General features: G+C 36.7%; 1 protein-coding gene across 1 annotated transcript; it reads left to right on the top strand.

Annotated features, from left to right (window-relative positions):
* The first annotated feature begins 526 nt into the window (after positions 1 to 526).
* agpat5 (1-acylglycerol-3-phosphate O-acyltransferase 5 (lysophosphatidic acid acyltransferase, epsilon)) lies at positions 527 to 21,998 on the top strand. The gene is made up of 3 exons (XM_073835222.1): positions 527 to 920; positions 20,410 to 20,533; positions 21,102 to 21,998. The coding sequence occupies exons 1-3, from the start codon at positions 707 to 709 to the stop codon at positions 21,325 to 21,327; spliced, it is 564 nt and encodes a 187-aa protein (XP_073691323.1). The 5' UTR covers positions 527 to 706; the 3' UTR covers positions 21,328 to 21,998.
* Positions 21,999 to 22,297: the final 299 nt, after the last annotated feature.

Below are 22,297 nucleotides of genomic sequence, written 5' to 3' on the forward strand. Positions count from 1 at the left end.
TGGTGGGGTTCATAATGTTCATAATGGTATTTTATTAGTTGGTTTAACCATGGATGAGGTAATGGCTTTTTTTTTTTCAATGACGTTGCTTGTTACATATTCAAAAACATTAACCAATATTGCATATCCATAATTATTATAATGGATATAATTAAAGAATACTTACACTATAACGTAAATTAAAATTTTAGCACACAAAAAAAAACCTGGATTTTTTACACCTATTTTGAATTTTAATCGAATACAAATACAAATACAAATACTTTTCCCCCCTCAACAAATACAAATACAGATACAAATACTGACTGCTTTGCACACCCCTAATATATATGTAGGTAAATATATGTATGTGTAGTAAAATGTTATCTTACTCGCTCCTCCAAAACACCCCGAGGTGGCACAATAATATTCAGATCTGGTGACTATGCAGGCCATGGGGTCCAACTTCACTTTCATGTTCATCAAACCACTCTGTCACCTGTCTTGCTGTGTGTACTGGTGCATTATCATCCTGATACATGGCACCACCTTCAGAGTACAATGTCTGAACCATTGGGTGCACATAGTCAACCTTCACACCTGTTCTTACTGGTGGAATGTGCAATCACTGAAGATTGGCCACCAGGCTGCAAAAATATAGCCATGAAACCTCCAACATTATATTGGCCAGTGTTTCAGTTTCATTGTCCAACCCCTGTATGTATGTATGTATGTATGTATGTATGTATATATGCAGTTTCTTGTCTTGCCTATTACAGGACTTGCTGTTTTGAAACACGTTTTAACACCAAGAATGAAAGCATCACATGTTGCCATTGAGACTATGAAGGAACACCTGGATGCTGTCTATGATATAACAGTAGCATATGAGGGAACACTTATATCAGACGACCAGAGACATCCAGCTCCTACAATGCCAGGTACAGTATGTTGTTATTGTCATACATTCAGTTTGCAAGCAGCATGTTTACTTTCCTGAACTGAAACTAGCACAGGAAAAAAGGCAGACTCACAGTGTTATACCATTCATTGAGGGCTGGAAAAATACAGATATGTGAATTTCCTGTTACTTCCTGTAAACAGTGAGTGTTACAATGTGTTATTTTCCATTGGTTCCCAAAAAACACTAAAGCAGTAAGAGGTTTAATGCAGAAAACATCCTGTTTTTCACAGGAATAAACAGTGGCAACATTTAGGTAGCTGTTAGGATATTGCCACGTCCTTCTGAATAAAAAAACTAAACAAAACGGGTAAGCAACAGGTCCATCACAATATCAAAGTTCCAGTAATGCGGCACCACTTCCAAGTGCTCTGTCAGATCCCACAAGCCCACAACAGGCAGTGCTTATATACAATACAGTCACAGTGTGCTGTAATACTACTTGAGAATCATGGTGCTAACCTTTATCTCCATACTGAAATCTAAGTTGGCCACTTTTGGTCACTGATGTGTTTGGTGAGGTTAGTCTCACAATATTTAAGACCCTGCTTACTGGGTCATCACCAGTGCTTTGCTGCATTTTTACAATCTTTCAAATTTTCCAGTGAAAATAAATAAACAAACAAAAATATTATTGCAGCTAGATCATTGATTTGTAAAGTGGATTATTATTAAGCATTATAAGCAAAATACGTTTGTTTATTTTTTTATTTTCACTGGAAAAGTTGAACAATTGTAAAAATACAGCAAAGCACTGGTGATGACACACTAAGGAGGGTCTTAAATATTGTGACACTAACCTCACCAAACACATCAGTGGCCAAAAGTGATGTGTGGAGGGTTTTAATGACTTCACATTTCACGTAAACCATCAAAATATGAGAAAAACACTGATCAGTGTTGCTAACTGCTTTCAATTGAAAGTCACTAAATGTAGCAGATGAGGACATAATGGTGAGTTCACTGATCTATATATAAATATATCAGTGGGAGAGTGTTGTAATCTGCAGTAAATAAGGTTTATCCAAGAAATTTATTTTGTTGCTAGGACTTTGAGAAAAGTCTCAAAAGGGGCAAGGACGTCAACAAATTTAGTGACAAAATCAATAAACTGTCAACATTGACATTGAATACAACATAATCAGTTATTAATATTGTGTTGGACCTCTCTTGTTTTTGCATGCGTTCATAATTTCTTTGTAGGACAGCATGGCCAAAAATTATTACATTATTATCAAAAAAAATAAAAGTAAAAAAATTGACTCCAATCAAATATGCAATATGCTTACAAAATCAGTAACACTTTTTTTCTCTCTCTTGGCCACAACTAAATGGCAGTTTGTTGACTTTCCAACTGACCGTCAAACCATGCTGCAAAACAAGAAACTTTTATGAAGATTGTTGGCTTTCTTTGAGTTCTTGGAGCTGTTCACATCATTGCTCCAACTGTAATTGAGGAGACATGGATTTCAAAGCATCAATAATAATTTATGATAATTGTACACAATGCAAAGCATTTTTTTAAAGTCAAGTCAAGTCACCTTTATTTATATAGCGCTTGTAACAATACAGATTGTGTCAAAGCAACTGCACAGTATTTAAACAGAACAATAGTGTGTAACTAACGCATTATTGAAGATAATAAATTTTAGTTAAAGGGAGTTCATCAATTAATTCAGTGATATCATCGTCAGTTCAGTTCAAATAGCAAACGATATCGCTGGAAAATGTCCCCAACTAAGCAAGCCAGAGGCGACAGCGGCAAGGAACCAAAACTCCACAGGTGACAGAAATGGAGAAAAAAACCTTGGGAGAAACCAGGCTCAGTCGGGGGACCAGTTCTCCTCTGGCCAGACGGAACCAGCAGTTTGTACCAATGTCTAATTGTAGAGAACTCATCAGGTTCCTGTGGTGTAGTACCGATGGCTATCTAGGTTGGCGAGGTCTTCATTGATGATCGGTCTCTGGAGCTCATCTGGTTGACATCCATGGCTATTGAAGTCATCTCCAGGTGGTGATCCATGATCTAAGCTGGGTACGGACTGGATCCGGGGGACTGCAGTGACCATCTGATCCGGATACAGGCTGGGTCTGGTGGCTACGGTGACCTCGGAATGAAACAGACTAATATTAGCATAGATGCCATTCTTTTTACGATGCAACGAGTGCATCAGATGTAATGTGAGTTTTTTTCGGTTCCGGTTGACCTAATTAATGCAGCCTAACAATCCTTTAACGGATTTGAATTATAGGAATGTGTTAATGTTTTATGTGTAAGCCAGGTTAAAGAGATGTGTCTTTAATCTAGATTTAAACTGACAGAGTGTGTCTGCCTCCCGAACAGTTTTTGGTAGATTGTTCCAGAGTTTAGGCGCTAGATAAGAAAATGATCTGCCGCCGGCAGTTGATTTTGATATTCTAGGTATTATCAAATTGCCAGAATTTTGAGAACGCAGCGGACGTGAGGGACTATAATGCAATAGAAGCTCACTCAAGTACTGAGGAGCTAAACCATTGAGGGCTTTATAAGTAATTAGCAAGATTTTAAAATCTATACGATATTTTATAGGGAGCCAATGCAATGCTGACAGAACCGGGCTAATATGCTCATACTTTCTAGTTCTAGTAAGAACTCTAGCTGCTGCATTTTGGACCAGCTGGAGTTTGTTTATTAAGCGTGCAGAACAATCACCCAATAAAGCATTACAATAATCTATCCTTGAGGTCATGAACGCATGAATTAATGTTTCAGCATTTGACATTGATAGCATAGGTCGTAATTTCGATATATTTTTAAAATGGAAAAATGCGGTTTTGCAAATGCTAAAAAATGTGGCTTTCAAAGGAGAGATTGCTATCGAATAGGACGCCTAGGTTCCTAACTGATGACGACGAATTTACAGAGCAGCCATCTAGTATTAGACTGTGTTTTAAGTCATTACTTGTCGAGGTTTTAGGTCCAATAATTAACACCTCTGTTTTTTCAGGATTTAACAGTAAGAAGTTATTCACCATCCAGTTTTTAATATCAGCTAGACCTGTCACGATTATTAACCCTCTGGTGCTCTTCGTTTTGCAGTCACACGTGTGCTCTTCGCGGTCAGAAGTGACCGGACACCTGTAACGCATCCTGTAATTTTTTCAGTAAAACCATTCGAATTCATTTTTGTTTAATAATATTTTTTCTTTTTTCTTTTGCATTTTGAGAGGGTTTTGTGGTAATAATGAATATTTATGCTGTAATTAATATCCATTTTTTTTGCCATTGAGAATAATAAAAAATTTTAATAAAATTAAAAAAAAAAAAAAAAATTAATGAATGCAGTATTTCAGGTTGAAATAGAGACTCAGCCATTCAACACTAATTTTTGAAGGCAGATTAGCGCCATCTGTTGGTAAAAAAACGAGAAAAACATCTGTAATGGCAGGTGTAACTTGATGGCTGTATAGTTCTCTACAAAGCAGCTTGTGAATTGCCTAGTTGTTTTTAGACAATTGATTCAGCATTTTTATTAGGTGGAATAGTTGAACATACATTTAAACAATCTCAAAGACTATTTCTTATCCAGTTTGGGATAGTTTTTTGTTATAAATATGATTTGAAGTGTTAATTTTTTGTATATGCAAGAGAGTGTGTGTCTTTTGCACTCTGGATATGTAATTTTTTTTATACATATATTTTTTATTTTACATCTTCTCAATTTGCTGTATTTCACTTCATTTGTGCGTGTGTGTGGATGTGTGAGAAAGAGACAGAAAAATTCTGTACATTTTTGTATTTTTGTCGATGTCCCTTCATTTCCTGTGGTCGGTCATTTTTGACCAAAGAGCACAAGTTTTTTTTTTTTTTTTTGGGAATCGTGCCCTCATTTTTTTATGTGTGTCCATAAAAGTCACTGGATTTGGTAGCTGTGATTTTTTTTTTTTTTTTTTTTTTTTTTAAATTCAAAACCGAAAATTTTTTGGTCAAAAGTGACTGAATAGAGGTGGGTGTGTGTGTGTGTGTGTGTGTGTGTGAGAGAGAGAGAGAGAGAGAGTGTGTGTGTGTGTGTGTGTGTGTGTGTGTGTGTGTGTGTGTGTGTGTGTGTGTGTGTGTGTGTGTGTGTGAGTGTGTGAGTGAATGGGTGTGTTTTAGAGTGTCACCCCTTCACTGCTGTGTACTTTTTTCAGCATTGTGGAGGATTTTTAGATTGTACACACAATTTTTCTGAATATTTGTATTTTTGTCGATGTCCCATTCATTTCCTATGGTTCGGTCATTTTAGACCAAAGAGCACAAGTTGTTTTTTTGTTTTTTGTTTTTGGAATCGTGCCCTCATTTTTTATGCGTGTTCACATTCCAAATGCCATAAAAGTCAATGAATTTGGTACTGTTCTGATGAAGCTTTGATTTTTTTGAAAAATTCTAAACCGAAAATGTTTTGGTCAAAAGTGACCGAATAGAGGTGTGTATATTAATGTGTGTGTGTGTGTGTGTGTGTGTGTGTGTGTGTGTGTGTGTGTGTGTGTGTTTTAGAGTGTCACCCCTTCACTGCTGTGTACTTTTTTTCAGCATTGTGGAGGATTTGTAGATTGTACACACAAAAATTCTCTGAATATTTGTATTTTTGTCGATTTCCCATTCATTTCCTATGGGCGGTCATTTTAGACCGAAGAGCACAAGTGTGAAACCAGCATTTAAAGAAATGCTTTACAACTTTGACAAGCAATATGAATTGCCAGGGAAAACGTACATTTCCAAAACAGTAATTCCAAATTTATACAGGGAAGTGAAGGATGAAATCCTCAAGGATTTTAAAGAAATTGATTTTTATTCAGCCACAACAGACATGTGGTCCAGTGTGAATATGACCCCGTACATGAGCCTAACAGTACATTACCTCACAACTGACTGGACACTAGTATCAAAATGTCTAGAGACAAGATACACCCCAGAATTTACAGAATTTTCAAATTTGTAAAATATATTTAGGGCCCGAGCCTAAAAGGGCGAAGGCCCTATTGTTTTTCTGGGCTCGGGCCCTATTGTTTTTCTAAGGATTATTATTATTATTATTTCATCAATGTTTTGGGTAATTTCGGGGCCCTTAACATACACGAAAACTCTTGAAACTTTGCACACACATTGGAACCTGCGGCCATCAGGGCCGGACCAACTTTGACATGGGGGGGTCACCTGGGGGGGGCGTGGCACAGCATGAAAAAAAATTACATTTGAGGGACTCTAGAGCGCACACCGGTTGACCTACAGTTATCAAAATTCATACACATATAGACCTCATCGGGCTGAAAAACTTTCATGCTCAAAGTCAGTGCTTCACCCTACAGGAAGTCAGCTATTCAGGGATGTCTAAAAAGCGCATGCAATGGAATTTGAAATACTCCTCCTAGACCTTTCCACCGATGGCCACCAAACTCGGTCAGCATGATCTCAAGACATTGGGGACGCAAAATTGCCAGGGGATTTTTGATATCTCGAACGGTTTGGCCGTGGCGGGGCGACAAAGTTATGGCGAGAAATGAGAAACAGGAAGTGTCTAATAACTTTAACACACTTTGTCTGATTTTGACCAAACTTCAGCAGTTTGTTCATCTTATGATGCCGATCACAGAGATGTGACTATTAGGAGTCAAAGTTATAGCGCCACCAACTGGCAGCACAAAGCGCAACATTTTCTAAATGCTTTTAAATCAACCTCTTAATTTTACTCAATTTGCTTCAAACTTCATCTCAATAATGTTGAAACATGGCCAATGAGAATCTGTGAATTGCATTATCGATAACTTTTATCATGTTGCCATGGCAACGTATCAAACTTTAACTTTAGCTTTTTGTGTTTTGGAGCCACTTAAAATACTCAGAATTTCATGAAACTTCACACACACATCTGTATTAATGATATTTAGACACTGATAAAAGCCCATAAATGGGCGTGGAGCAGGCGCTCCATAGCGCCACCTTTTGACAAAAGTTGGGGGTTTAGTTTGTCCTACAGTCACCAAACTCGGTACATATATTGATCTCATCAAGCCAGAAACATTTCTAATTTACACCCATTAGCTACGATCGACAGGAAGTCAGGTATTTTGATTTGAATGTGGATATTTGGAAAAATCAGGCTGTGGAATTTTATATACTTCTCTCGGGAAAACCAACCAATTCACACCAAACTTTTTTGACATGATGGCAACATTCTGAAGATGCTAAATTGCGAGCAGATTTAGGATATCTTGAACGGTGTTGATGTGGTGATTGATTGAAATCGGAGTAAAAAAAGATAGCCGTAATTTTATTATATCTTTAAAGTGCAGCATCCAAAGTCTTTGAAACTTTTTTCATACAGACTACTAGTCATTCTGATCAGACACCGTTCATTTCATAATTATACAAAGATCTATGAATTAATGAAAATTAAAAAACAAATCTGATCCCTCTCTGCTCTGCACTTATGTGTGTGCGTGGTAAGTGGGTGTGTGTTTGTTGAGTGTTAGGGTGAGAGTGGGGAGTGGGGATGGGTGGAAAGAGAGAGTCAGAGAGGAGGAGATAGAAGGGAATATTTAAACTCTTGGTTGTTTATTCATTAGGATGTGAATTAGGGCTGGGTATTGTGACCAATTTAGCAATTCGATTCGATTCTTATTTTTATGGTTTCGATTCAATTCGATTCGATTCGATATCGATTAGCTATCAATATTTCATTTAAAATGTTAGTTTTGCAGACATGGGATCCATATTTTGATATAAATGCTGGTAACTTAAAACTCCCCTACTTAAGTGTATTACTGAAATACACATCTACATTAATAATAGGGTGCACACAGTTGTTTATTTTAAACAACTTTTATTTTAAATGAATACTGTAACAAGAAGTCATAAATATGTGCATCCAATGTACACCATGTAAACAAACTGCAAAATGCACATTACTGTAAAAAAATAAAAAGACTAAATGTGCAACAGTGAAATCTATTAAGAACTTCAAACATGTTTAAGAAATAAAACATTTTTCTAAATTCAAATCAGGCCCATCATAAAGCCCTTGTCTGCATATACAAAACATTCTAACTGTCCATAAAACTAACAGTTCTTAACTACAGCCTAATCATTTTTGATCACCAGATTTTTTTTGCAAAAAATTTATACCCATTAGCTACGACCAACAGGAAGTCAGCTATTTTGATTTGAATGTGGATTTTTGGAAAAATATAGCTGTGAATAAATTCATATCACTCATAGCAGAATCAGACAGTTCACACCAAACTTTGTCAACATGATGCCAAGATACTGAAGATGTTAAATTGTGAACGGCTTTGGGATATCGTGAACGGTGTTGATGTGGTGATTTATGAAAGTAACAGTAAAAAAGATGAAGAGTTATTTCCATATATCTTTAAATTGCATTATTCTAACTCATCAAAACTTTTTACATATAAAGAACAAGAAATTCTTAGGAAATACGTGTAGTTTCAAAAGATTATCATGCTCAGAGGCCCCAAAAACATTAAAAGTGTCATATAAATTTGTCAGATTAAAGCTCTAGTACCAGGGATGAACACTAGAGGTCCTCATAAGATAAGGAATCGTTTGACCTCTAATGCTATTTAGCTCATTGTCAGTGTATAAGAATGACAATAATCCATAGAATCAGTTGATATAGACTGTACTGTCAGTGTACTTTTACATAATTATTTTGTATAGGTGCTTAAAGAGCATTAAAATCTTTTTTTTATCTTTTAAGGGAAAATTATATGATTTAAATACATATATATACACTCTCACTGGTAGAACAAACAATCTTATAAGTATGACACTATAATGCTCAGTTCACTTAATTAGAATGAGAAACAAATACAAAAAGGCCAAACAAAAAATCAACTAAGTTAATATGTATTTATTTTTAATATATTTGTTTATAATTACTTCACAGATGCTTATAGATTATTAAAATAATATTTAAAAATGCTTGTAGACCATAAAACATGGTAACTATTTAAAATAGGGTCTCTTTTGTTAACAATGGCTAATGAACTAACAAACACGAACAAACAACGAACAATATATTTGTACTCGATTTTCTTCAAACTTCATCAGAATAATGTAAAAGCCCAGATGCATCAAATGCTGTTGCCATGGCAAATGAATAAAAATAAAAAATACATTAAAATATTTGTTTCCTGTGATATTTAAGGCAGATAGCGTGCTTAAAATTTCATTTTCCATTTTCAATTTTCAATGATTTATTATATATTTAAAGTGCAGCATCCTAACTCTTTGAAACTTTTTTCATACAAATAACTATTCATTCTGATCAAACACAGTTCATTAAAAAAAAAAACATATCTGATCTCACTCTGCTCTGCAGGAGGAGAGACAGTAAGGGTTAGTCCAAAGGGTTACTGTGAATGCATGTGCCAACTGGGCACCGTTTTCCTGATGCTATCGGGATGGCGACTGCACAGACGGCGAGGGCCCGGTCATCGCTGCTTGCAGCTTTAATTATTATTATTATTATTATTTTTTTTTATTCAATGTTTTGGGGGATTTCGGGGCCCTTAACATACACGAAAACTCTTGAAACTTTGCACACGCATTGGAACCTGCGGCCATCAGGGCCAGACAGATTTTGAGATGGGGGGGTCACCTGGGGGGGGCGTGGCACAACGTAAAAAAAACTGCGACTTTTGATGGGCCCTGGAGCGCACACCAATTGACCTACAGTCACCAAAATTCATACACACATAGACCTCATCGGGCCGAACAACTTTCGTGCTCACAGTCCGTGCTTCACCAGACAGGAAGTCAGCTATTCAGGGATGTCTAAAAAGCGCATGCAATGGAATTTGAAATACTCCTCCTAGGCCTTTCCACCGATGGCCATCAAACTCGGTCAGCATAATCTCAAGACATTGGGGACACAAAATTGCCAGGGGATTTTTGATATCTTAAATGGTTTGGCCATGGCGGGGCGACAAAATTATGGCGAGAAATGAGAAACAGGAAGTGCCTAAAAACTTTGACACATTTTGTCTGATTTTGACCAAACTTCAGCAGTTTGTTCATCGTTTGATGCCGATCACAAAGATGCCACTATTATGAGTCAAAGTTATAGCGCCACCAACTGGCAGCAGAAAGCGTGACATTTTTGAAATGCTTTAAACTCAGCCTCTTAATTTTAGCCAATTTGCTTCAAACTTCATCCCAATAATGTCGAAACACGGCCGATGAGAATCTGTGAAGGGCATTATCGATAACTTTTATCATGTTGCCATGGCAACGTGCCAAACTTTAACTTCAGCTTTTTGTGGTTTTGAGCCACTTAAAATACATAGAATTTCATGAAACTCCACACACACATCTGTATTAATGATATTTAGACACTGATAAAAGCCCATAAATGGGCGTGGAGCAGGCGCTCCATAGCGCCACCTTTTGACAAAAGTTGGGGGGTTTGTTTGTCCTACAGTCACCAAACTCGGTACATATATTGATCTCATCAAGCCAGACAAATTTCTAATTTACACCCATTAGCTACGATCGACAGGAAGTCGGCTATTTTTATTTAAATGTGGATTTTTGGAAAAATCAGGCTGTGGAATTTGAAATACTCCTCCTAGGCCTTTCCACCGATGGCCACCAAACTTGGTCAGCGTGATCTCACGACATTGGGGACGCAAAATTGCCAGGGGAATATGGAAACCTCGAACGGTTTGGCCGTGGCAGGGCGACAAATTATGGCGAGAAATGAGAAACAGGAAGTGTCTAATAACTTTGACACACTTTGCCTGATTTTGACCAAACTTCAGCAGTTTGTTTGTCGTCTGATGTTGATCACAGAGATGTGACTATTATGAGTCAAAGTTATAGCGCCACCAACTGGCAGCAGGAAGTGTGTTGTTTGCAAACGCTTTTAAATCAGCCTCCTAATTTTACTCAATTTGCTTCAAACTTCATCAGAATAATATCAAAACACGGGCGATGAGAATCTGTAAAAGGGTCCTTGATAGATCAAACGCTGTTGCCGTGGCAACATGTCAAACTTTAACATTTGTTTCCTGTGTTTTTTAGGCAGATAACATGCTTAGAATTTCATGAAACTCAACACACACATCAGTATTAATGATAGTAAAACACTGGCAAAAGCTCATAAATGGACGTGGAGGAGACACTCTATAGCGCCACCTTTTGACAAAAGTTGGAGGGTTAGTTGTAGCTACAGACATCAAACTCGGTCGGTATATTGGTCTCATCAAGCCGGACAACTTTCTAATTTACACCCATTAGCTACGACCAACAGGAAGTCGGCTATTTTGATTTGAATGTGGATTTTTGGAAAAATATAGCTGTGAATAAATTCATATCACTCATAGCAGAATCAGACAGTTCACACCAAACTTTGTCAACATGATGCCAAGATACTGAAGATGTTAAATTGTGAACGGCTTTGGGATATCTTGAACGGTGTTGATGTGGTGATTTATGAAAGTAACAGTAAAAAAGATGAAGAGTTATTTCCATATATCTTTAAATTGCATTATTCTAACTCATCAAAACTTTTTACATATAAAGAACAAGAAATTCTTAGGAAATACGTGTAGTTTCAAAATGTTATCATGCTCAGAGGCCCCAAAAACATTAAAAGTGTCATTTAAGTTTGTCAGATTAAAGCTCTAATACCAGGGATGAACACTAGAGGTCCTCATAAAGTAAGGAATCGTTTGACCTCTAATGCTATTTAGCTCATTCTCAGTGTATAAGAATGAAAATAATCCATAGAATCAGTTGATATGTACTGTACTGTCAGTGTACTTTTACATAATTATTTTGTATAGGTGCTTAAAGAGCATTAAAATCTTTTTTTAATCTTTTAAGGAAAAATTATATGATTTATATACATATATACACTCTCACTGATAGAATAAAAAATCTTACAAGTATGACACTATACTGCTCAGTTCACTTAATTAGAATGAGAAACAAATACAAAAAGGCCAAAAAAATCAACTAAGTTCATATGTATTTATTTTTAATATATTTGTTTATAATTATTTCACAGATGCTTATAGATTATTAAAATAATATTTAAAAATGCTTGTAGACCATAAAACATGGTAACTATTTAAAATAGGGTCTCTTTTGTTAACAATGGTTAGTGAACTAACAAACACGAACAAACAACGAACAATATATTTGTACTCGATTTTCTTCAAACTTCATCAGAATAATGTAAAAGCCCTGATGCATCAAATGCTGTTGCCATGGCAAATAAATAAAAATAAAAAATACATTCAAATATTTGTTTACTGTGATATTTAAGGCAGATAGCGTGCTTAGAATTTCATTTTCCATTTTCAATTTTCAATTATTTATTATATATTTAAAGTGCAGCATCCTAACTCTTTGAAACTTTTTTCATACAAATAACTATTCTTTCTGATCAAACACAGTTCATTTCATAATTATACAAAACTCCACGAAGGAAAGAAAATAAAAAAACATATCTGATCTCACTCTGCTCTGCACTCTATGTGTGTGTTTGTGTGGTAAGTGGCTGAATGTAAGGAGGGGGGATGGGTGGTAAGAGAAAGAGTCAGAGAGGAGGAGAGACAGTTAGGGTTAGTCCAAAGAGTTACTGTGAATGCATGTGCCAACTGGGCACCGTTTTCCTGATGCTATCGGGATGGCGACTGCACAGACGGCGAGGGCCCGGTCATCGCTGCTTGCAGCTTTAATTATTATTTTATTTTTTTTTTATTTTTTTTTTCAATGTTTTGGGGGATTTCGGGGCACTTAACATACACGAAAACTCTTGAAACTTGGCACACACATTGGAACCTGCGGCCATCAGGGCCGGACAGACTTTGAGATGGGGGGTCACCTGGGGGGGGGCGTGGCACAACGCTAAAAACTGCAACTTTTGATGGGCCCTGGTGCGCACACCAATTGACCTACAGTCACCAAAATTCATACACACATAGACCTCATCGTGCCGAACAACTTTCGTGCTCACAGTCCGTGCTTCACCAAACAGGAAGTCAGCTATTCAGGGATGTCTAAAAAGCGCATGCAATGGAATTTGATATACTTCTCCTAGGCCTTTCCACCGATGGCCACCAAACTCGGTCAGCATGATCTCAAGACATTGGGGACACAAAATTGCCAGGGGATTTTTGATATCTCGAATAGTTTGGCCGTGGCGGGGCGACAAAGTTATGGCGAGAAATGAGAAACAGGAAGTGCCTAATAACTTTGACACACTTTGTCTGATTTTGACCAAACTTCAGCAGTTTGTTCGTCGTCTGATGCCGATCACAAAGATGTCAATATTATGAGTCAAAGTTATAGCGCCACCAACTGGCAGCAGAAACCGTGACGTTTTTGAAATGCTTTAAACTCAGCCTCTTAATTTTTGTCAATTTGCTTCAAACTTCATCCCAATAATGTCGAAACACGGCCGGTGAGAATCTCTGAAGGGCATTATCAATAACTTTTATCATGTTGCCATGGCAACGTGCCAAACTATAACTTCAGCTTTTTGTGGTTTTGAGCCACTTAAAATACTTAGAATTTCGTGAAACTCAACACACACATCTGTATTAATGATATTTAGATACTGATAAAAGCCCATAAATGGGCGTGCAGCAGGCGCTCCATAGCGCCACCTTTTGACAAAAGTTGGGGGGTTACTTTGTCTTACAGTCACCAAACTCGGTACATATATTGATCTCATCAAGCCGGACAACTTTCTAATTTACACCCATTAGCTACGACCAACAGGAAGTCAGCTATTTTTAGTTAAATATGGATTTTTGGAAAAATCAAGCTGTGGAATTTGAAATACTACTCCTAGACCTTTCCACCGATGGCCACCAAACTCGGTCAGCATGATCTACAGATATTGGGAATGCAAAATTGCCAGGGGATTTTTGGTATCTCGAACGGTTTGGCCGTGGGAGGGTGACAAATTATGGCGAGAAATGAGAAACAGGAAGTGTCTAATAATTTTGACACACTTTATCTGATTTTGACCAAACTTTAGCAGTTTGTTCGTCGTATGATACCGATCACAGAGATGTGACTATTATGAGTCAAAGTTATAGCGCCACCAACTGGCAGTAGGAAGTGTGTTGCTTGCAAAACGCTTTTAAATCAACCTCTTAATTTTACTCAATTTGCTTCAAATTTCATCAGAATAATATCAAAACACGGCCGATGAGAATCTGTGAAGGGGTCCTTGATACATCAAACGTTGTTGCCATGGCAACGTGTCAAACTTTTACATTTGTTTCCTGTGTTTTTAAATATAGCTGTGAATAAATTCATATCACTCATAGTAGAATCAGACATCTCACACCAAACTTTGTCAACATGATGCCAAGATACTGAAGATGCTAAATTGTGAACGGCTTTGGGATATCTTGAATGGTGTTGATGTGGTGATTTATGAAAGTAACAGTAAAAAATATTAAGAGTAATCTTCATATATCTTTAAATTGCATTATTCTAACTTATCAAAACTTTTTAACTTATAAAGAACAAGACATTCTTAGGGAATCTGAGTAGTTTCAAAATGTTATCATGCTCAGAGGCCCCAAAAACATTATAAAAGTGTAATATATGTTTGTCATTTTAAGGCTCTAATACCAGGAATGAACACTAGAGGTCCTCATAAGATAAGGAATCGTTTGCCTCTAATGCTATTTAGCTCATTCTCAGTGTATAAGAATGACAATAATCCATAGAATCAGTTGATATGTACTGTACTGTGAGTGTACTTTTACATAATTATTTTGTATAGGTGCTTAAAGAGCATTAAAATCTTTTTTTTTATCTTTTAAGGAAAAATTATATGATTTATATACATATATACACTCTCACTGATAGAACAAAAAATCTTATAAGTATGACACTATACTGCTCAGGTCACTTAATTAGAATGAGAAACAAATACATAAAGGCCAAAAAAATCAACTAAGTTAATATGTATTTATTTTTAATATATTTGTTTATAATTATTTTACAGATGCTTATAGATCATTAAAATAATATTTAAAAATGGTTGTAGATCATAAAACATGGTAACTATTTAAAATAGGGTCTCTTTTAACATTGGTTAATGAACTAACAAACACGAACGAACAACGAACAATTTATTTGTACTCGATTTTCTTCAAACTTAATCAGAATAATGTAAGAACATGGCCGATGAGAGTCTGTAAAGGCGACCCTTATGCATTAAATACTGTTGCCATGGCAAATAAAAAAAATAAAAATACATTCAAATATTTGTTTCCTGTGTTTTTGAGGCAGATAGCGTGCTTAGAATTTCATTTTCCATTTTAAATTTTCAATGATTTATTATATATTTAAAGTGCAGCATCCTAACTCTTTGAAACTTTTTTCATACAAATAACTATTCATTCTGATCAAACACAGTTAATTTCATACTTATACAAAACTCCACGAATGAAAGAAAATAAAAAACATATCTGATCTCACTCTGCTCTGCACTCTATGTGTGTGTTTGTGTGGTAAGTGGCTGAGTGTAAGGAGGGGGGATGGGTGGTAAGAGAAAGAGTCAGAGAGGAGGAGAGACAGTTAGGGTTAGTCCAAAGGGTTACTGTGAATGCATGTGCCAACCGGGCACCGTTTTCCTGATGCTATCGGGATGGCGACTGCACAGTCGGCGAGGGCCCGGTCATCGCTGCTTGCAGCTTTAATTATATTTTACTTTAGTTTGAGATACTGACACATCAGTCCTTTTTGTGTTATGGTAACTTTATGGTGATTGTTTCTATTATTTATACTTTCATATACATTTACATTTTTTCTTTAAATGTACACATTTCTGAAAGATATATATTTTTGATTTAATAAATTACTTTAATACTTAAAGGCTTTAAGTGTATTAATGTGTTATTGCAAGTGACAATTTACAAGGGATTCAATTAAATAATCACAACAATTTGTATGACAATTAATCGACAAAGCCCTAAAACAGACAATTAATCGTCAGTAATCGCAATTATTTATTGGACAATTAATCGTCAGCCAAATTTCATAATCGTGACAGCCCTATTATCAGCTATGCATTCTGTTAGTTTTTCGAATTGATATGTTTTTCCGGGCTGCGAAGAAATATAGAGCTGAGTATCATCAGCGTAACAATGAAAGCTAATACCATGTTTCCTTAAGATATCTAACAAGGGTAACATGTAAAGCGTAAAAAGTAATGGCCCTAGTACTGAGCCATGAGGTACTCCATACTGCACTTGCGATTTAAATGATACCTCTTCATTTATTGCCACAAACTGATGACGGTCTGATAAGTACGATTAAGGTTTTGGGAACATATCCTAATGATAGTGACGAATTAATAATATTCAGAAGAGGATCTATGACTTCTGGAAGTACCTCCTTTAGTAGCTTTGATGGAATAGGGTCTAACATGCATGTTGTAGGTTTAGATGATTTAACAATTTTATACAATTCTTCCTCTCCTATAATAGAGAATGAGTGGAATTGTTCCCCAGGAGATCTACAACGCATTATCTGATGCGATACTGTAGCGGGCGGCTGTATGGTTACAATTTTGTCTCTAATAGTGTCTATCTTGGAGGTAAAGTACTTCATAAAGTCATTACTGCTGTGCTGTTGGGAAATGTCTGCACCTGTTTCTGCTATATTTTTCGTTAATTTAACCACAGTATTGAACAAATACCTAGGGTTATGTTTGTTTTCTTCTAAGAGAGACGAAAAGTAATCCGATCTGGCAGTTTTTAATGCTTTTCTATAAGATGAGTTGCATTCACGCCAAGCAGTTCGAAAAACCTCTAGTTTTGTTTTCCTCCAGCTGCGTTCCATTTTCGTGCTTTTCTCTTTAGGGCGCGAGTGTGATCGCTATACCACGGTGTTACACTGTTTTTCTTAATCTTTTTTAAGCGCACTGGAGCAACTGTATCTAAAGTGCTAGAAAAGAGTGATTCCATAGTTTCTATTACATCATCAAGTTTTTCTGAGCTATTGGATATGCTGAGGAATTCAGATAAATCAGGAAGATTACTTACAAAGCAGTCTTTTGTAGTAGAAGTGATGGTTCTACCGTACTTGTAGCAAGGAGTTGAATTTACAGTTTTACATATCTGGAGTATACAAGAGACTAGATAATGATCTGAGATATCATCACTTTGCTGCAGAATTTCAACACCATTAACATCAATTCCATGTGACCAGTTTTAAATCTAGAGTATGATTTCGGCAATGAGTAGGACCTGACACGTGTTGTCTAACCCCAATAGAGTTCAAAATATCTATAAATGCTGTTCCTAATTCATCTTTTTCATTATCAACATGGATGTTAAAATCACCTACTATTAAGACTTTATCTGCGGCCAACACCAACTCGGATAGAAAATCAGCAAATTCTGTATGGTGCCCTGGTGGCCTGTAAACTGTAGCTAGTACAAACGTCACGGCGGATTTATCATTAGCACTAGTTTCTTTGGATAATGCTATATGAAGCACCATTACTTCAAACGAGTTATATTTGAAGCCCTTTCTCTGAAAGACATTGAGAATATTGCTATAAATAGTAGAAACACCTCCCCCTTTACCTTTTAGACGTGGTTCATGTTTATAACAGTTATCTTGGGGGGTGGACTCGTTTAAAATAATGTAATCGTCTGGTTTTAGCCAGGTTTCTGTCAAACAGAGCACATCTAGCTTATGATCAGTGATCATATCATTTACAAAAAGTGCTTTCGTAGTTAGGGACCTGATATTCAATAAGCCAAGCTTTATCAATTGTTTCTCTGTATTATATATATTTTTTATTTGTTGAACATCAATTAAATTGTTAGTCTTGATTTGATTCAGCCGTTTTTTTATATTTTCTTGCTCGGGGAACAGACACAGTCTCTATAGTGTGATATCTAGGTGAAATGGTCTCTATGTGCTGAGAATTAACTGATTTCTGTGACGTGAGGCGGCTAGTTGGGTTGTGACGATGAGGAAATTTCCCCACCGGTTAATCGGCACGTGACAACACCGGTAATACCGGTATCACCGTGGGGGTGGGGGTTTGCTCTTTTTTTCTGCTTTTAAATAGCTTATAAATGCGTGAGTATTATACTTTCACTTTCAGTTTTGCGGGAATTGGCAATTCGGCGTCAATTGTTTTAATGGACGACAACGAAACTACAAAAAAAAAAAACTTTGAACCCAAAATATTGCCAAACAGGTGCTTTTGGACACTAAATCGTCCGCCATTCTCTTTCTGTAAATTCTACACGGCCAATTCACCATCAGCAATCACACTCCGTATCCAAGCACTACAAGAGAATCCCTTTAAATAGCCAAGCTGTTTTACCTTCATCATCTCTTGTTTTCAGCATCCCTCTCCCTGGGCAGGGGGAGTGCCCCGGGCTCGGCCAAACATGCTTAAATTTTAGGCTGTTTATTAAGCGCGAACTCCTCACGTGATAAATGAAATATGACGCATTGTAGCTATGTTCAGTTTTTAATTATATTGCATGCTCTCGTCTTAAGTAAATTATTTAGAATGATATTTTCCATTCAATTCAAATAAATATTTAATAAAAAAACGAATACTTAAAAAAAAAAAAAAAGTGGAGACGGTGTCACGGTGGAAAAGTGATGTCACCGGTGTTGCGTCTTAAAACCAGTAACACCGTCAACACCTTCTATCGTGGCAAGCCTAGCGGCTAGCAGACTGTCGGTTTAGCCAGTCTGACTGCTTCCTGACCTGGGCATTAGTTAGTCAAGTGCAAACGCTAGACTATGTGCCATATTTCTAGATAGGAGAGATGCTCCACATTCGGAGGGATGAAGACCATCTCTTTTCAACAGGTCAGGTCTGCCCCAGAAACTCGTCCAATTGTCTATGAAACCTATGTTATTTCGCGGGCACCACTTTGACATCCAGCCATTGAGTGACCACAGTCTATTGTGTATCTCGTCACCACGGTAAGCAGGGAGGGGACCAGAGCATATTACAGTGTCTGACATCGTACTTGCAAGTTCACACAGCTCTTTAACATTATTTTTAGTGATCTCCGACTGGCGAAGTAGAAACATCATTAGTGCCGACGTGAATAACAATCTTACTGAATTTACGTTTAGCATTAGCCAGCACTTTTAAATTTGCCAAGATGTCAGGCGCTCTGGCTCCCGGTAAACACTGGACTATGTTGGCTGGAGTCTCTATTTTCACGTTCCGTACAATAGAATCGCCAATTACTAGAGCACTTTCATCAGGTTTCTCAGTGGGTGCGTCACTGAGTGGGGAGAACCTGTTTGATGTTCTGATCGGAACGGAAGAGCGGTGTTTTGACCCGCGACTATGCCGTCTCACAGTCACCCAGTTGCCCTGCTGCACGGGCGTTGTTACCGGAACCGAACAATGTACAGGGCTACAAGACTACTCTTAAGAGCATTTTTTAGAAGTTTTATACATACGGCCCCTGGAAATATTATTCATTACGTCAAAAGTCAGCAAGTGGATATTAGGAGAAACTTATAGTAGGGTTCATAAGTATAGTATTAATTAATATAATTTCTTAAATAACACTGTTTCATCCAATGATACATGTGTTAAAAGCAGAAAATATCTTAAAGGGGTCATCAGATGCCCATTTTCCACATGTTGATATAATTTTTGAAGGTCTTAATGAAAAGTCTATAACACTTTTTGGTTAAAATTTCTCAAAGGTAGATTTCTCAAAATCAGCCTGGTTTTGTGGCATTGCTCTTTAAATGCTAGTGAGCTCTGTTCACTCCACCCCTTTCTGCCGTGGGATGACAAGCAGACAAACCTCATTAAGTCGTGAAACTTGCTAACTAGCACATTATTAGAAAAGACTATTTGTAAAGATTCATAAAAATCATGTGGTGGAGTAGTTTTGAAATATTGTTTTAAATACTTCCCAGCATTTCAAATATGCATGGTAATTGAAACGAAGTTCAACAGTTACTGTGCTTTGTTCGGCAGTTGGTCAAAAAGGTATTAAACATTGAATTTTAAATCAATTTATTCTTGTAAACTCACAGAAGCAAATTCGGACTGCAGTTAAATTACCACACGACCATGGTGTTTGTCAGAAAACAGTAGGTAATTCAGCCGGGTATTTTTACACAGGTGTTGAGGGATAAACACCGACATTTTATATTCGGACTGTAATAAAATCACTGACTGATCCCTGTAAGTGGTGAAAATAACTTGCGTCCCTCTGAGAAACAATTACCGTCTGAATAGGGCTTTAGAATGACTCCATTCACAATAATTGTAGCAAACTACAAGTTTGCACTGTAAGTTTAACGCGTGTTTGTTAACGCAATGTGTGCCAGACTTACTTTTCTCATTCTTATAATTTCTAGAAAGACATTTACAACATATCACTAGATTTGTAATGAGAGGTGTGGTTTAATGAGATTTATATTCTCTGTGTGATAGAGTTCCTGTGCAAGGAATGCCCCAGGGTGCACATCCACTTCAACCGCTTGGACATGAGGGAAATTCCTACGGAGTCAGTGTTCTTCCGCAGATGGCTACATGAAAGATTTGAAATCAAGGACAAGTGAGTATCCGAAATAGTACCTAGTCCAACACTCTTATTTATGCATAACTACATATACACAACTACATACAGTTACAATTTATTTTATAGTGTCCTTTTTTACTTTGTAAATATAAATTTTAGTACTTAGTAATATTAAATAACTGCCTGTACGTATTGTATGTTGAGGATGAGGGTTTGGTTTAGAGTTAGTTGCATGTAAGGCTCAAATACGTGTAATTATGCATATGTTTTTGTTGTTAATATAATATTTACATATAAAGTGTAACAAGGATCAAAACACTTTAACAAAGGGCTATGATACTGTTTGCAACAGTTACACCTAAAAACTGCATATAGTTTAAAGTGGTTGAACATTTAAGGAGAGTGTGTAGGGTTATTTGTTTGCTCACCTGAAAAATGTATGTACATTACAACGTGGCATAAAAACATTGGTGCTGCCATTCATTACGCTACATCACTGTTGAATAAAGTATTTTTTGTACTGGAAATGCTGTATTGTTTTAAAATGATGGTTTAGTTGCATGTGCAAAACATGTTTTAAAAATGTGTTACTCTTTCTGTGTAGACTTCTGGCCACTTTCTATGATTCTGAAGACACTGAGAAAAAGTACAGGTTCCCTGGAGAAGGACAAAAGTCGCCACTTAGTCTAACAAAGACATTGCCTTCTCTGCTGATTTTGGGTGGCCTCACTTTACCAATGCTGTTAACAGAGTCAGGTAGAAAACTCTATCTCAATACCTGGCTCTATGGGACTCTGATTGGATGGGTGTGGGTAAGTGTAAGTCCATAAACTAGCCATAGTGAAAAAAAGTTCATTCTGACCACTCATACATCCAGACATTTTTAGGTTTTATCATTGGATTCTTCATTTTTCACCATAGTTTGTTTTTGGCTCATAGTATACTACTAACTAAGAGGCTTATTTACTGTTTTTCATTTGTTTTATTTTATACTGTTAACTGGCTGAAGGTAAACAATAACACTGTCTGCACTGCAAACAAGTATGAGACGCAAAAAAAAAATGTTCCAGTTGTCGGCATAATATGTCTGCTGCACTGTAGACAGATATGTCGATTTTTAATAGGAATATTTCAGATTTGTTGCATGTCATCATTCACTTGCGTTGTAGACCCAGTGTGAGGGTTTCTGTACGATCTGAGCGCAACTGTAATCTGAAATGCACAAATAGATAACAATGTGTATCACAGAGATAATGTTTTGCATCAAGGTTGAGTATAGCCATAGCAGTCCTGAAATAGTTGTTATTTAACCATATCATCGGCCTTGTGGAACCATATGAGTTCCAGTATGCAATATTTTTTTTTTTATGTGTGTGTGGTTCTGAATATTTTGAATGGAAACACCAGACATCATTTGTGTTTACTGGGTCTGTATGTTGTCATCTTGATGTTCCTGAGATTATTTGGAGTTTTTTTTTTTTTCTGATTTTCATTATGTAATGCAGAGAGGGGGGGGGGGTCTGGGGTGTATGTGTTATACATCAGTTATGTTTTTATTTGATTTGATGCCAAGATCTAAAAAGCCTGTCAGATATGGGCTTTTGAACTGTTGCTAAATATTTGCCAAACTTGCTAGTAGCAGGAGTATTAAAGGTTGTTCAGTCAAAAATAAAAAATCTGTCTTTTTCAACTTTGTTATTCCAAACACATTTTCTTGGATGAATCCCGACACTACCATCTTAACATGGTTTTCCAGAACTTAATTAAGAGCAATAATTTGGTCCACAGAAGAAAAAGCTG

The sequence above is a fragment of the Garra rufa genome, chromosome 2, assembly GCF_049309525.1.
Source record: "Garra rufa chromosome 2, GarRuf1.0, whole genome shotgun sequence".
Lineage (NCBI taxonomy): Eukaryota > Metazoa > Chordata > Actinopteri > Cypriniformes > Cyprinidae > Garra > Garra rufa.